This window comes from Hemiscyllium ocellatum, chromosome 1 (assembly GCF_020745735.1).
Source record: "Hemiscyllium ocellatum isolate sHemOce1 chromosome 1, sHemOce1.pat.X.cur, whole genome shotgun sequence".
Lineage (NCBI taxonomy): Eukaryota > Metazoa > Chordata > Chondrichthyes > Orectolobiformes > Hemiscylliidae > Hemiscyllium > Hemiscyllium ocellatum.
Window position 1 is genome coordinate 116003210 of NC_083401.1, and position 17250 is coordinate 116020459.

Here is a 17250-nt window from a genome sequence, read left to right on the forward strand (position 1 = left end):
TCAAACCACCAGGATGCATGGTGTATTAGACATTAAATTGCAATATTTTCCTATCTTATAGTCACATGAGCTACTTAAAGAAGAGTTTTTTCTTTGATGTGGTTCCTTTGATAGTCATCAAGTGAACTATTTTGTGAACTTGAATGCAATATTAATCCAAAGAAAAACATGAAAGCAACTTGTGTGCTCTTCTGAAATTAAATGCAATCTCACCAAACTCAAATTAATTGAATAAACTTAATCCATGAATATACAGCTTTTGTAAACTCTACTTTTAGGAACCAAAACAAAAGTTTTATTGACCTATTGCACAAGCTGAAATTGTTGAGAACAATCACAAAACTTACACAAACTGGTGAGTTTTCTCATTTTCAAATAAATGAGAATATACATTGGGAAACATGGGATTCTAAAAGTGGCATGAGGCCCACAGGGTTTTTAATATTTCTATCCAAATATTCACTGGCATGTTGATGAAACGTGTCCAACATTTGCAGCAAATAAGGCATTAAAGTTGGAAAAGTGCAACGGGAAGAGACAAAGCTCAGTGGCTCCTACATTCTCAGTGAGAGTGTTCATTGTGTGCACTTTGATAAAGCAGAAATGAGATTGTGTTTGTCAAGGAAAGCCACATCACCTGGCTCAGAACATAGTCTGTCTCTCAACTACTGCTGTTTCTTTCTCTTCTGCTTCTTTTTTGACTTCCCGATTACCAATTTCATTGCTTTCTTCTTTTGGGTACTTATCTTTTGTGCTTGATTTTTAGATTTTCTTCCAGCAGTGTCTTTCTCTGTCTCCAAAAATTTTCTTTTACGTGGTTTTGCCCCTTCACTGTATGCAAAAGAAAATAAATAATTATGAAGTATCTAATAGCCATAAGAGTTCTGAACTGCACGATATGGTCTGGTGCTGGTCCTGCACAGAATATATCTGCAGTTGCTAGTACACAAACGTCTAATTACTGACTTTGGGCAAACATTAATCAGGTACTTCTCATGAAGGGAAGTAAAGGCAGATGAACTACTTTGCACTAGCTCTGCCAAATATTTGCATGACTTAGATCTTTGCATTTGCCCCTATGTCACTAAAATTGAGGGCACTGTTGCTAAATTTGCAGATGCCACAAAGCTGGGTGGAGGGACGGGTAATGTTGAAGTGATGAGGCTGCAGAAGGACTTGGCCAGGTTAGGACAGTGGGCAAAAAAGTGGCAATACAGTGTGGGAAAGTGTGAGGTTAGGTACTGTAGCAGGAAGCGACTTGAGAAAATCCTGAACTAGAAAGCAGATTCAATAGGCAGTTAGGAAAGCAAATGCACGCATTTCAAGAGGGCTAGAATAAAACAGCAGAGATATACTGCTGAGGTAATGTAAAACTCTGGTTAGACAACATTTGGAATACTTGGAGCAGTTTTGCCCCCCTTTCTAAGGAAGGATGTGCTGATCTTGGAGGGTTTCTAGAGGAGCTTTACAAGATTGATCCATGGGATGAAGGGCTTGTCAAATGAGGGTGTGGGATAGGCTTACACAACACTAAGAGGCCTGGATAGAACAGATGTGAAAATGTTCCCACTGGTATGCAAGACTAGGACCTGAGGGCACGGCCTCAGTGAAGGGACAACCCTTTAGAACTGAAATGCGGAGGAATTTCTTCAGCCAGAGGGTGGTCAATCTGTGGAACTCATTGCCACAGAAAGCTTTGGAAGTGAAGTCTTTAAGTGTCTTTAAGACAGATATGAATAGGTTTTTGATTAACAAAAGCATCAAGGGTTATGGAGAGAAGGTACAAGATTGGGCTTGACAAACATATCAGCAATGACTGAATGGCAGAGCAGATGGCCCAAATGGGAATGCATACGTAAACAAACTTAAATTCTATGATTACCCGAAACATTAAATTACCTATGCATATAAACATTTAAATGTAATTTTGAGGGTAAACCTCAATGTGTACATAGCAATTGTTGATATTAAGTTTAGGGAACATGCAAAGCTATCTAACACGGTAGTAAGCTCAGAAAGAATCACGGACAACAACTTGGAATTAACTAAACAAAACTGAGCAAGACAACAGAAGGTTAAAGCATACATCAAACAGCATAACATTACTGTAAACATAAAGCATAACAAGGTTTTGAAGGTTTGTAGCTCAGGTTGAGGTTTAGGATGTGGGTTTGCTCGCTGAGCTGTAGGTTTGATAACCAGACATTTCATTACCTAGATCTAGATACCATCTATCAACCCCTCAGAAAACGAACAGGAAATGACATCACCACAAACCCCAGGAACCCCATCCAGGATAAACATATAAATAGAAAGCAGGAGACAACAGCTTCGATTCACTTGGAGGTCGCCACTGATGATGTTACCGAGCCAGGTAATGAAACATCTGGATATTAAACCTACAGTTCAGCAAGAAACTTACACCCTATAAAACATAACAAATAACTTCATAAACCAAAAGCAGTAAGCGGAATAGAAAGACAATGTTGGAAAGTGAAACCAAAATCTAAATATTAGTATGCCAAGGGTTACCATTGACCAGAAATCAACTAGACTCACCATTAAATAAAGTGGCACCATTAAAAACCAGGTCAAAGGCTTAGGAATACTTTAGTGAGTAAGTCAACTCTTGACTCTTCAAAGCCTGTCTGCAATCTCCAAGGCGTAAGTCAGGAGTGTGATGGAATACTCCCCAGTTGCCCAGTTGGAAGCAACTCCAGCAACACTCATGAAGCTTGACACCATCCAGGACAAAGCTGGCCACTCTCTCCTCCACCAGTGCTCCAAGGCAGCAGTGTGTACTATCTACAAGATGAACTGCAGAACTTCATCAAAAATCCTTAAATAGTATCTCCCATGCCCATAATCACTTCCATCTAGAAAATGGGCAGCATCACTTTCAAGTTCACCTCCAAGCCACTCACCATCCTTACTTAGAAACATATTGCCATTCTTTTGCTGTCATTGAATCAAAATCCTGGAATTCCCTCCCTCAGGGCAATGTGGGTCTACCTGCAGCACATGGACTGCAGCAATTCAAGAAGGCAGCTCACCACCACCATCACAACGGCAACTAGATAGGGATAACAAATGCTGGCCTAGACAGCGATGCTCACATCCCACGAGTGAATTTATTTTTTAAAATGTGAATCACAAAATCTTACACTGCCTTCTTGAACTGCTGCAACAGATGAGGGGCAAGAGAACTGGGTACACTTTCATCGTAAGGTAGAAGTGGGGATTATTCCTGGTGTTCAGCAGCATTCACGATTCTTCAGGTACTCAAGTATTCAGTGTCCATATGCAGCAAGACCCAGACAAAATCCAAACGTGGGTTAATAAATAGTAAGTAACATTTTATGCAACACAAGTATAAGGCAATGACCACCTCCAACAAGATAGAATTTAACTATTTGCAGATGACACTAAGATTGGTGGAATAGCAGATAGTGAAGGGGACTATCAGAAAATGCAGCAGAATATAGATTGGTGGGAGTTCAATCCGGGCAAATGCTAGGTGATGCATTTTGGAAGAACCAATTCAACAGCGAACTGCATGGTAAATGGAAAAGCCCTGGGGAAAGCTGATGTGTAGAAACATCTGGATGTTTAGATCCATTGTACTCTGAAGGTGGCAACACAAGTTGACAGAGTGGTCAAGAAGGCATATGGCATGCTTTCCTTCATCGGACGGTGCATTGAGTACAAGAGTTGGCAGGTCATGTTACAGCTGAATAGGACTTTGGTTCGGCCACATTTGGAATGCTGTGTACAGTTCTGGTCACCACATCACCAAAAGGATGTGGATGCTTTGGAGAGGGTGCAAGGAGGTTCACCAGGGTGTTGCCTGGTATGGAGGATGCTAGCTATGAAGAGAGGTTGAAAAGATTAGGAATATTTTCATTAGAAAGACACAGGTTGAGGGGGGACCTGATTAATGTGTACAAAATCATGAGATATACACAGGGTGGATAGCAAGAAGCTTTTTCCCATAGTGGGGGACTCAATTACTAGGGATCACGAGTTCAGGATGAGAGGGGAAATGTTTAGGGGAGATATGCATGGAACATTCTTTATGCAGAGGGCAGTGGGTGCCTGGAACACGTTATCAACGGAGATGATAGAGGCATACACGATCAATTCATTTAAGATATATCTACACAGATACATGAATGGGCAGGGAACAGAGGAATACGGATCCTTAGAAAATAGGTAACAAATTTAGATAGAGGATCTGGATCAGTGCAGGCTTGGAGGGCTAAAGGGCCTGTACTTGTGCTGTAATTTTCTTTGTTCTTTGTATTTGACTTTCAGTCACAGTGCCATCACTAAAGCCCCTAAATCAACATCCTGGGGTTTGCCAATGATCAAAAACTAAACCAGACCATCCACACAAGTGCTGTGATGACAACAGCATATCAGGGGTTAGGAAACCTGCAATGAGTAACTCACCTCCTGACTGCTCAGAGCTTGTCCATCGCCAACAAGGCACAAGTCAGGTCTGTGATGAAATACCATCCACTTGCTTTGATGAGTGCAGTTCCATCAACTCTCAAGAAGCTTCACATCATTCAGAACAAAGCAGCCTGCCACAATCTTCAATATTTACTCCCCTTAACCAGAAATGCACGTTGGCCACAGTATATACCAAAACCGTGACCTCGAGAAGGACAAGGGTACCAGATACATGGAAACTAACTCCTTTGCAGAATCATGAGTGTCCCCATACTCAAGAAGTGCATATGGTTAGAAAGACGGGCAAGGGATTAGCAAGCAAAACAGAAGGCTAAAAGGTGTTCATCAGATTGATAGGAAATGGATAGCAGAGGTGCATAGTTTCATTTTGGTTTACTCCCAAATAATTTAGAATTGGAGAGTGAAAAATTACGTAGACATTTTGTATTGAAAACAAATTACAAAGCATGGCAAACGAGGAAATGTAAAGCACATTTGAGGATGGAGGCATAGATAGGAGTCCAACAGGCAGCAACAATCTTGGGAATAATCAACTATTTGTTCACTTTGTTACTGTGATGTACAAAACTCCATAAAACTACAGCAGTCAGTTTCCTTCATCACGGTTAGTCAGCTGTTTAACTGTGATTATTGGGACCAGAGGAAATGACTTAAATCACCTTTCTATTTCATTATATTAACATTTTAAAATCATCAACTCACGAAGAGGTCCTTTCGAGGAATGCTGTGTGAGGACATTCTCTGCGTTTATGCTCAGAGCTTCCACAAATAAAGCATCCTTCCCCAGCCTCCCCACAAGAGTGCTGCTTGAGGACACACCGACAGCAGGTGTCACAGTGAATCCAGGCTGGAAAAGACAAAATGACTGCTTGGAATGGTATGAAACTGTAATTTAAAAATGACAGCATCATTTTGACAATGTACTTTTTCTAGAAGTGATTGCGAAGAGCCGGTGTTAAACTGGGGTGGACAAAGTTTAAAAACCACACAACTCAACACCAGGTTATCGTCCAACAGGTTTATTTGGAAATACAAGCTTTCAGAGCATTGCTCTTCCAAATAAACCTGTTGTACTATAACCTGGCATTGTGTGATTTTTAAAAATTTATCTATAAGCCAGTTTTGCAAGATCCTGAAGTTCACAATGGGGCTTTGTTTCAATGGTGAAAGTCACAATGAATACTTGTCACTTCAAATGGGACAGTGACATCAAAACGTCTGCTGCAGGATTTTTCAAATGGTAGACTGTTGCTATTTGAGAAGCAGGGTGATACTTGAGGGTGGCAATCCAGACCCAAGCAGGGTCACCTGCTGGCAATCCCTCCTGCCCTGGACCTTCTCCTGATAACCGCAAGACTAAGAATGTGCAGAAGGTGGACCTTAAATGGCTAGAGACTGGGACAAATCACCCCTGACTGACCTGCCCCAGGTAAATTTGCATTCAGGTTATAAATGTATGGGAGGGCCACCTGAGAAATTGCAATAAGAATAGATTTAAAGTGAACATATTTGAATTGTAAATGAACCTTATTAAAAATATTACTTTGGAAACTAAAGTGTGATTTACACTCCAGTAGGCATTTTTAAACAATGAATTCCAGATAGCAAATTACTGAAATGCAACATTTATCAGAAAACTTTTCTTTAAACAAGTATATCCCCACTGAGTCTTTTCACTCGTTGCATTGGGCACCACTTTTTACTCCCATCATAATATCCTTTTCCTACTGAATGAAATTGCAAAACACTGTATGAAAAGGAAAGTACGCTAAAATACATGTAAAATATGATGAGATTCTGTGATTTATTTAACTTCAGTTCAAATTCATTTTTTTAACCTGGTTTTCATCAAGGCCTCATCCTATCCATGAGCCAGATAATCATGTCACTTTGTGGATTAAATATTCTTGTACATTAGATAATGCACATCTAGTAAGCAGAGTGATTGGATACTGTGTTCTACTCACATGGTTTAACACATTTGTTGCACGTCTTACAGTGTTTCCATTGCCTACCATCCTATTAGGAACAGGAAACAGTGTTAATCTAAACCAGAAACTTTATAAAAATATATTTTAGAACAGAGTACAAAAGGTTATCATTTAAGTTCCCAATCATAAGATTAGGTAGTGAGAAAGTTACAACACTAAAAAGCACTTTCAAGTGCACCATTTCTCTGATTAGTGTAGGACAAGGGGTTCAGTCTGATGGTGTGATGCAAAGGAAGCAATGTAAAATCACAATCTGTCTCAAAGCCACCCTAAGGTGTCTCTTAAGTAAAGTAATTCCTTATCTCAGCAGTATCTGCAAATATTCTTTTGCAGCACAAGACCAAGAATATCATAATTATAACTCCATTATTACAAATTTATCCATCCACACCTCAGATGTTCTTTGTCCACACACAAAGTGACTGCTAGCTATTCCAAACCATCACTTGTGCCATTCTGAAGACAAGTCCGCCTTACGGTGTCTTTCCTAACTTTCCGTTTATTTTTCCGGGCAAGTTATTTTCTTCTGGCCTTTGGTGCAAACCAAAACTGTATTGGAAAAGGGAATGGAGTAAATGGGAGACTGTAAATACAAAACCACAAAGACCAGACTTGGTTGTTGGGTCATGGGTCAAGTACTGTCTGCAATGACGAGGTACGTTTTAACTGAGAGCAAGGACCACAAGTGGCACAGAAAATAATCTTTCAATAATGGGCGTGGGGTCAAGAACAAAATAAGCTAAAGACAATCTGCAAAATAAATAAAAAGCTGTGAGGTAAAATGGCATGCAAAATGTTAAATGGGGACTATTTAAAGATCTAGTTAAACCGAGACCATTACAAAGGACACCGTTTATGCCAACTAATTAAATTCCACTATCAGTTATAATTGTTTAGCATTTAACCAGCATAGATACAGCAACAATTTTGGTAAATAATGAAGATCATTTATAACAGTAGAGCAAACCAAACTAAAAAAAATCAAACAATATGTGCTTGATTAAAGGTTGACTGTCATGAATCATGTAACTGCAGCCTTTAATCTTGGAATGCTGACTGGTTTGTAAAATGTCGATACCAAATCTTGCTGCATTTCAGTCTTGAATTTACCAACATGTCAACTTTGGAACCAGTTATCATGGCCTCAAACAACAAAAGCACATATACCCTTCAACTGACTCTAAGATACAGAGCTCCAGTCCTGAGTTTGTCAGGTCAGAGTACTATGTAAAATGTCAAAAGTCAATGGAAATATTTCCAACACTTACCATTGAACTATATTCCCATTTCAAGACATCACTGCCCACATTACATATGCACCCAGAGCTTTTGGTTCCACAAATCCATCACCCAGATGAAATGACTAAGTGCATTCTAAAGGAGTACACTTGCTATAATGATTCAGCTCAGATGTGAGAAGATAATTTTACTGGTGTTCTTTTTGATGACTTGTGCCTTGGGTTTTAAATCACATTGAGAACCTAAAGGGCGGGACAATGGCTCTGTGGTGAGCACTGCTGCCTCACAACACCAGGGACCAGTGTTTGATTCCACCGTCGGGTGACCGTCTGTGTGAAGTTTGCACACACTCCCAGTGTTTGCATGGGTTTCCTCTGGGTGCTCCGGTTTCCTGCCAAAAATCCCTGTCAATCTTCCCTGAAGCTCTCTGTTTTACTGTACTGAAATGGCTCTTACAGCTTGTTGTTATGACTTTGATATGACTGTTCTAAAGGTAAACTTTCCTTGCTCATCCTTCTCGATCTGTCTGCAGCCTGTGAATCAATTGATCACCCCGTCCTTCTCCAGTACCTCTCCAGCCGGGTAGTAATATAGTTGCCTGGCTTCACTCTTAGGTCGACTGGCCACGCTAAATTACCCATAGTGCATAGGGATGTGCAAGCTAGGTGAATTAGCCGTGGTAAAATTCAGGGTTACAGGGATACAATAGAGAGGTGAATCTGGATGAGATGCTCTTCAGAGGCTCGGTGTGTACTTGATGGGCTAAATGGCTTGCTTCCACACTATAGTGATTCTGAAGTAAAATGTAAGACCAATCAGTGAATCGTGCTTTCAAACAGATCAGAAATCAGATAGTTGCCGGATTAAGATAGAGTCAGTGGCTCTGGAACAGAGTTTGGAGGAGGCTTGAAGGACAATGGTTTTGGTTTGTTCGATAGTTGGTTGGTGTAAATTTCTGATCTGGTATTGGATGTTGGACAAGCTGGATGTTGTCAGTGTAGGTGCAAAGTTGACTCAGTTTTCCTAGTTTGTAGATGATGTTGAAGAAGTGTAATATATGGATGAAAAATGGGAGGGGAATATAACAAAGGTAACAATACAGGCTCCATTGCAGGCTATCTTCTAGCTACATTAGACAAATAAGAATGAAGGCAAGCAACTATATTACTACCCAGCTGGAGAGGTACTGGAGAAGGACAGGATGATTGATTGATTCACAGGCTGCAGACAGATCGAGAAGGATGAGCAAGGAAAGTTTACCTTTAGAACAGTCATATCAAAGTCATAACAACAAGCTGCAAAAGCCATTTCAGTACAGTAAAACAGAGAGCTTCACAGAAGATTGACAGAGATTTGAACACAAACACTTCCAAAAGACTTTGGAGGTTTGAGATGGGGCATGAAGTTATAAGGGGAGTTGGGTCAAGGGTTGATTTTTTGAGGAGATGGTTACGACAGCAGATTTCAGCGACAACACTTGACAGAGAAAACAGTTAACAAAATCGGTTAATGTAGCAGCCAAGAGGAGGATGTAGGTGGTCAGTATTTATTGAAAATAGGGCTATGAGAGCAGGTCACGAGTCACATGACCAAGATGAACTCTGACAGGACATGATGGCTAAGACCAGAGAAACTAAGCAAAAATGTTGTTAACATTTACGAAGCATCGAAGTATCCAAGGTTGGTGCTAGTCAGTCCTATAACTTCCATCTATTGGCGATGCTAAGACAGATATCACAGCATCCTGGGCTCTTCTCTTAGTATTTTGCTTTGTTCACTGAGATAGCTTACCAAAATTGTTTAATATGTTAAATCATAATAAAAAAAACTAAAATTATCTCCAACCCAGCGTCACACAGGTAAAAGCTTGCTTACTTTTGATGTGCAGGCCTGGCATATCTCACAGTGTCTGTTTGCTGAGGATACATATCGCTCACAAAATGAACAGAACCTAGAGGAAAAGACTGGAATTTGTAAAAATGCAACTTTATAACCAGAGAATACATATTTACATTCTTAAATGCTGAAATATTTCACCTTGATCAAAATGGACTGAATTTATTGATTAAAGTTAGTTACCAACTTAGAAGTCACAAAGACAAACAACTGTCATTGAAGTAAATACCAAAATGTCATATGACAGTAGTAAATTATATTTTTTTTGATCTTGCAACAAAATGCACGTATATATTATCAGAAGACCCCTTAGACCCATGGTCCTGCTACCTAGAACACCAACGTACAGATTAGCCAAGGAACTACACCAAAGACTAAAACACTTAGTAGAAGACTCATGCCACTCCATTCACTCCACCCAAGAATTCCTGACTACCATCAAAGACACCAAGGTAGAAGAGGATGAAATAACAGTCTCCTTTAACATAACAGTCCTGTTCACATCCATCAACATCAACCTGGCCAAGAAAACACTACAATATTAGAGGAACTGAAGACACAAACACCAAGCACTACTAACTTCATTAGCAAGGACAGCATTGTCAAGCTAGTGGACCTATGCCCCATCACCCACTTCACTTACAATAACAAAACCTACAGACAAATCAATGGAACACCCATGAGATTTCTGATACCAGGATTCTTAGCAGAGGCAGTAATGCAAAGACTCGAACAAACAGCTCTGTCAATCATCCAACCCAAACTTTGGGTCCGCTACGTGGATGACACTTTTGTCATCATTAAATGAAACAAATTACAGGAAACCTTCAAGGCTATCAATAACATCCTTACTGGCATAAAATTCACAAAAGAAGGGGAAAACAACAGCAAACTGCCATTCCTAGATGTCACAGTAGCATGAACAGTCAATGGGGTACTTCAAACTAGCATCTATAGGAAAACATCACATACGGACCGAATACCAACCACAGAAGCAATCATCCCAACACTCTCAAACGAAGCTGCATTAGAACATTATTTCAATGAGCCACCACACAGGAACTACACAGAGCAGAGAAAAATCACCTATACAGCGTATTCAAGAAGAATGGGCACCCAATGAATACAGTCCGCCAATTTCTCACTGACAAACCCAAACAAGCCGGCAAAATATGCCTAGAATCCCTAGTCACTCCCCTACATCAAAGACATCTTAGAAATTACTGCAGGACGACTCAGACCTTTTGGCATCATGGTAGCCCACAAACTCACCAACACACTAAAACAGCAGCTAATGAAATTGAAAGACCCTATACAGACAACAAGTAAACTAATGTCATTTACAAAATACCTTGCAAGAACTGTGACAAACACTACATTGGACAAACAGGCAGAAAACTAGCCACCAGGATACGTGAACATCAACTAGCCACAAAAAGACATGACTCACTATCATTAGTATCCTTACATACAGATAAGGAGAGACACCACTTTGACTGAGACAACACATCTATCCTAGGACAAGCCAAACAGAGACATGCATGACAATTCCTAGAAGCAGGGCATTCCAGCCAGAACTCGATCAATGAACACATCGACTTGGACCCCATCTACCACTTGCTGAAAAGAAGAACAGGAAATGGCATCACCAACCCACGGAAACCTAAACACATAAATAAACAGTGAGACATAAGACTGGTGCTTCACCGGAGGCTCACTGATGATGTTACCTAGCATGGTGACGGAACATCTGAAAATGAAGCTTCCAGCTCAGCAAGCAAACGTACATCCATATATTATCATATCATCAGAAATTAAAATAATAAGTCTACCTGTTTGCTTCTTGATTTGTTCCGTAATGCCAGTTCAAGTAGGCCAATGTCATGAGTTACAAGGACATAAGAACCTTGGTGGTAAGTTAAGAATCTGCTGTCTTCATACTTTTACTTTACATAGAAGATGAAACGTTTCAATTGCAATCATTTTGACTCTTTGTTAAAAGATTTTGTTATAAGAACCATTTTCCTCCATTTGCCACTTTGATTCAGAAGATTCCAAGTTAAAAGCAGTTTATTAGATCCAACATTTTCATTGGGTGCTACTTACCTGTACCCTTCTTCTGCCGGCAAAATAATGTCTTTAGGAGGAAGGTTGGTAAATATGCGAACTGGGGACTGTTTTCGTCCTGTTTTCCCATGTTTATATAATGCATGATTATCATAATCCACCTAAGATGAAACCATAATTATTAGCTTTCAGGTAATGTCTATTCTTTTAGTTTATCTGAACTGAATTCCTCCACCTTTCTAGTTTAGATACGGTCAAGTTATGTGTTCCACAGCATTTACAGTATGAATATCATCTTTGTGGCTATATGACCACTTTTTGTTGTTCTAGTACCCACAAAAAGGTCTGCATATAATCTACATAAAGAAGAACAAAGAACAGTACAGCAATTCGGGACATTAAGACTGCACCAAAACATAACACCTTTTGCCTCTACATGGTCTTTCTCCCTCATTTGCTGCATAGAGATAGCCAACAAGATACCTCTTAAACATTGCAATTGTATCCTCCTCCACCACCTCCTCTGGCAGTGCATTCCAGGCATTTACCACCCTCCTGTATAACAAACTTGCCTTCAATCTCCTTTAAACTTATCTCCATTGAGCTTAAATCTACGTCCCCTACTAGCTGACATTTCTACTCTGGGGGAGAAAAAACTCTAACTATCCATTCTATCCATGCCCCTCAAAATATTGTAAACTTCTATCAGGTCCCCACTCATCCCACGAAGTTCAAGTGAAAACAAACTAAGTTTGACCAATCTCTTCTCATAGTTAGTACCCTCCAAACCAAGCAACACCCTGGTAAACTGTCTCTGTACCCTCTCCAAGGCTTCCACATCCTTTTAGTTGTGTGGCATCCAGAACTGTACACAATATTCTAAATGTGGCCTAAAGTCCTATACAGCTGCAATATGACTTGCCAATTTTTATACTCTATGTCCCAACTGTTGAACGCGAGCATGCCATATGCCTGCTTGATCAGGGAACTGTGGACTTGTACAACTATCCCACTTTATGTTGATACAAGGAAGAGTTCTACCATTTATTGTATACTTCCATCTTACAGTAAATCTTTAAAAATGCATCAAATTGCATTTGTCCACATTAAATTCCATCTGTCTTTTCTCTAAAAGTCTCTGACCTATCTCTATCCTTTGGCAATTCTCTTCACTGTCCACAGCTCCCTGAATCTTTGGGTTGTCTGCAAACTTACTAATCAGGCCACCTGCATTCGCCTCCAAATCATTAAAACACATTACAAACAAGAGAGGTCCAAGCACTGATCCCTGCTGTACACTGCTGGTCTCAGATCTCCAGTCTGAAGAGTAGCCTTTCATTGCGGCTCTGTCTATGATGAAGACAGTTCGGAATCCATCCAACCAGCTCACCACAAATCCAATGTGACTTCATTTTTTTGTACTAGCCATGAACGACTTTGTCATAGGCATTGCTAAAGTACATATAGAAAACATCTTGCCTCATTAATCATCTTTATCAAATACTCAAAAAAAAATCAATCCAGTTTATGAGATATGACTTTCCCTCCACAAAGTCATGCTGCCTAATGCTAATAACTCTATACTTTTGCCAATGTGAGTAAATCCTATCTCTGAGAATCCTTTTCAATAATTTCCCTACAACTGACTCTTAAACAAAGGAACAATGTTGATTATTCTCCAGTCTCTGGAACCTCTCCTGTGACTAAAGAAGATACAAAGTATTCGTACAAGGTTCCAATAACTTCCCCACCTGACACCCTCAGCATTCTGGGAATAAATCCTATCTGGTCCTGGGGACTTGTCTAATGCTTTAGAAAACACCGAACATGACTTCCTTTTTTATATTGAAAAGATATAGAACATCAACATATCCCTCCCAAAACTCAACATCTCCCATGTCCCTCTCCTTTGCAAATACTGATGCAAAGTATTCATTAATGACCTCATCTACCTCTTAGTTACATGTCATAACATCCCTACAGTGTGCATATGGCCATTCTGCCCATCAAGTCCACAGGAACCCTTCAAAGAGCATCCCATTCAGATCCACCCCTCTACCCATCCCTGTAACCCTGCATTCCCCATGGCTAATCCACCTAGCCTGCACATCCCTGGACACCATGGGCAATTTAGCACAGCCAATCCACCTCATCAGCATATCTTTGAACTGTGGGAGGAAACCGGAGCATCCGGAGGAAACCCACACAGACATGGGGAGAATGTGCAAAATCCAAACAGACAGTCGCCAGGGGCTAGAATTGAACCTGGGTCCCTGTTGCTGAGAGGCAGCAGTGCTAACCACTGAGACAATATAATGTCCTATCTTCTGGTTCCGTGCATAAATTCCATCCTTTGTCCTTGAGTGGACCCACTCTTTATCTAACCTCGGGCGACTGACTGTGTGGAGTTTGCACATCCTCCCAGTGTCTGCGTGGGTTTCCTCCGGGTGCTCCGGTTTCCCCCCACAGTCCAAAGATGTGCAGGTCAGGTGAATTGGCCATGTTAAATTGCCCGTAGCGTTAGATGCATTAGTCAGATGGAAATGGGTCTGGGTGGGTTACTCTTCGGAGGGTTGGTGTGGACTGGTTGGGCCAAAGGGCCTGTTTCCACAGTGTAGGGAATCTAAAGGGGATGTAAGTTTAAGCTGTGAAAGTAGTAAAGGCCTTTGCTGTATGCAGTGCCTTCAACCATTTCTTAATATCATGAATTGACCTAGCTGAGAAGAAGCAGCTGTAATTTTTTTTCTGCCGCATCCTTTTATCCATGCTTTCTCTAGCCACCTTCTGCTCCTTATATATGTAAAAGTTTCCTTAGGATTTTCCTTTCTACATCCTGAGGATTGAGAAAACAGTCTACATTGCCAAACAAAAGACTCTCCTGGCTAGGTTTTATTTCAAAACCAGCAAGCTGACTCCTGTAATGAATGCTGAAGGGCAACATTCTAGTATCTCCATCAAACTTCTTCCTATCTATAGTCAGGCCCAAATAAATAAATTAGCTCAGTCACCACCACCAGTTGTTACATTAGTTTTACAGTAACCACCAAATACAAACTTTCCTTTGATAGTCTCCAGGCCTGAAGCATGAAGTTGTAGTAGTATGTGCTTCTATCAGCTATTATTATTATTTTGAACAATTAAGTCAACATTTTCGATTTCTACCACAGCTTCCCCAGTTAAGAGCTCACTGCAATCTTTTAAAAGCTGCACCCATATCATATCTTGCAATCTCAAGCCAAGTATGCCTCAGGGCAAAAACTAAAAACTCTCTTAAATTGATATGGGCTAAGAAGAAATTCTGGTTCTTCCACACACACCCTAAAAAGAAATATGTTAAATTGCCAAACCCAAGCCATAAGGGTTGGAATATTTCAGTAAGCTTCAGTTCCACATATGAAGGAATGAAGAATGATCAAAAGCAATGAGGGTAGGCATTCCTTAAATACAGCAGAGTGAGGGGTGATTTGATTCAGGCTGGAATGAAGAATAATCAAAAGCAACAGCAGAGAAGAGACTCTTCGTATAAAAACCTATTTCCACAATATTAACCTGCCTTCGAGACCCCAGCTCAAAACTGTTCCTAATTCAGCAACAATAAGGAATCTTACTTGAAAACACTAAAAGGACAGCTGATATTGAAATTGAAACATTAACACCCGAGCCCAGAAGTATCAAATAATTCTGCAATATGGTTCAAAGCGGCTACAGGGGAATAAAAGACTTGTCCAGAAAGCGATAAACCCCTAGAGTCTTGCCAGTCTGAGGGAGAAACCACTTTAACCTCATTATAACATTACCTGACTTGATTAAAATTTTCCCAGCCTGTAAATCCCAAAGTAGAGAGCAGGATTTGGCAGAAAGCCAACCGGGTGGCCCATGGGAAAACTCCTGGGTCTGAAGGTAAGTGCTCAGAGTTAAAACATAGACAGGTATCATTTGAGAGAGGGAACTAAAAAGCTTAGAATGACAGGGACAAGTTTTTCTGGTGGGCCCTGAGTAGTATATTTGCTCCTTGAGGCACATCCAAAAATAATAAAGATTCACAGGATCCCTCTGATATCAGTGCTGTTCACATTTACTTGGTATCACTTTATCTCTGGTTTGTGAAGTGACTCACCTTACAGTTTGCTGGAGGGTAGACTGATATCAGAAGGAGGCAAAAGTGAGGGGATGAGAGTCGAGAGTGTGGTGCTAGAAAAGCACAGCAGGTCAGGCAGCATGCGAGGAGCAGGAGAGTCGACATTTCAGTCAAAAACCCTTCTTCAGGAATTCCTTCCTATCTATAGTCTGGTACAAACCCACCAGCTTTGCAGTTGATATCTCAGTTTTACAGTAATCATCAAATACAAACTTTCCTTTGATATTCTCCAGGCCTGAAGCATGAAGCTGTAGTAGTATTATTTTGAACAATTAAGACAACAACATTTTCAATTCCTAGCTGAGGTAATAACTGCACGGCTGGTGAATGGTGACTGAGTTAATTCATTCATTTGTGCCTGACTATAGACAGGAAGAAATTCCTAATGAAGGGTACAAACTCAATACTGTGCGCTGCTTAAAATACTCAGCATCTAAGTGTGTAATTTTGTACGCAGCCTAACTTAAAAATGCAAAACTGTCCAAGGATTGGTCGCTTCTATAAACATTATAAATTTTGCATGGCCAGAGACCACCAAAACTATCCTAGTTGCAGATTAAATCATGTGGCAATTTTTCACTGATCTCAGTTTACACACAGCGAGAATATCAAGCATACGGTGAATCCCCTCACCTGGTAATCCAACATGCTCAACGTTGGGAAATATTGCCGAATACGAGGTTCAAAAAAGTAAGGAAAAATCCAAATTATTGGCAACTCCTCATTAACTGAATGAAAACAAAATTAGAAGATATTGATGTGTTAAGTTCCTCAGTACGAACATCAAATGAGAAATCATCCTTTAGCTACATCCTTAGCTACATCACTGTCCATTATTCTTTACAGCTGACATCTGCTAGCTCAGTGTCTGTTTTATTTACTATTTACAAAATATTTGCTGATTATGTAGATTTCAAATCAAACAAAACTCAATACAAACAAAACAAAATTATACTGTATTGATGCTTTTCGCATCAGAGAGCGGCAGGAGCTGGGTGGGAGTGAAGGCAGAGCGCAAAGCCGGTCAGGAAGGTAAGTGATTGTTATTTGAGTGGGTGTGTTCTAGACCCCAGGTCCTGCAAAGTACGGCCACCCTCCCTCCCTCCTCCTCTAACCTAAGTTACAAGTCCACAGACTTGCCCCAAAAAGAGGGTCTGAGGAAGTTCCTGTAGATTTAAGAATGAGGCTTTAGCTCAGGAGTCTTTGACAAGGAGGTTGAGTGAAGTGATTACGCCACAGTTGAAGAGGGTGAAGACATGACTGCCCAGCTGGTTCAGTGTGCTACGTGCTTGATGTGGGAGGTCAACGACTCTGGTGTGTCTGGCTCATATAAGTGTGGAAAGTGTGTGCACGTTCAGCTACTGACAGAACATATTGCAGCACCGATGAAAGAACTCGAGGACCTGAGGCTCAGAGAGAATGGCATCTTTCTGGACAAGACCT

At 40.5% G+C, this 17250-nt stretch overlaps 1 protein-coding gene across 1 annotated transcript in view; it reads right to left on the bottom strand.

The window, feature by feature from the left end:
- Positions 1-333: 333 nt before the first annotated feature.
- Positions 334-17250, bottom strand: part of zcchc4 (zinc finger, CCHC domain containing 4) — a 93392-nt gene continuing 76475 nt past the window's right edge. The window contains exons 8-13 of the mRNA XM_060825122.1: positions 16441-16535; positions 11709-11830; positions 9582-9657; positions 6444-6495; positions 5179-5323; positions 334-831 (exon numbers count right to left, since the gene is read on the bottom strand). Coding sequence (XP_060681105.1) covers positions 666-831; positions 5179-5323; positions 6444-6495; positions 9582-9657; positions 11709-11830; positions 16441-16535 — 656 coding nt within the window. The 3' untranslated portion in view covers positions 334-665. The remainder of the gene's footprint in view (positions 832-5178; positions 5324-6443; positions 6496-9581; positions 9658-11708; positions 11831-16440; positions 16536-17250) is intronic.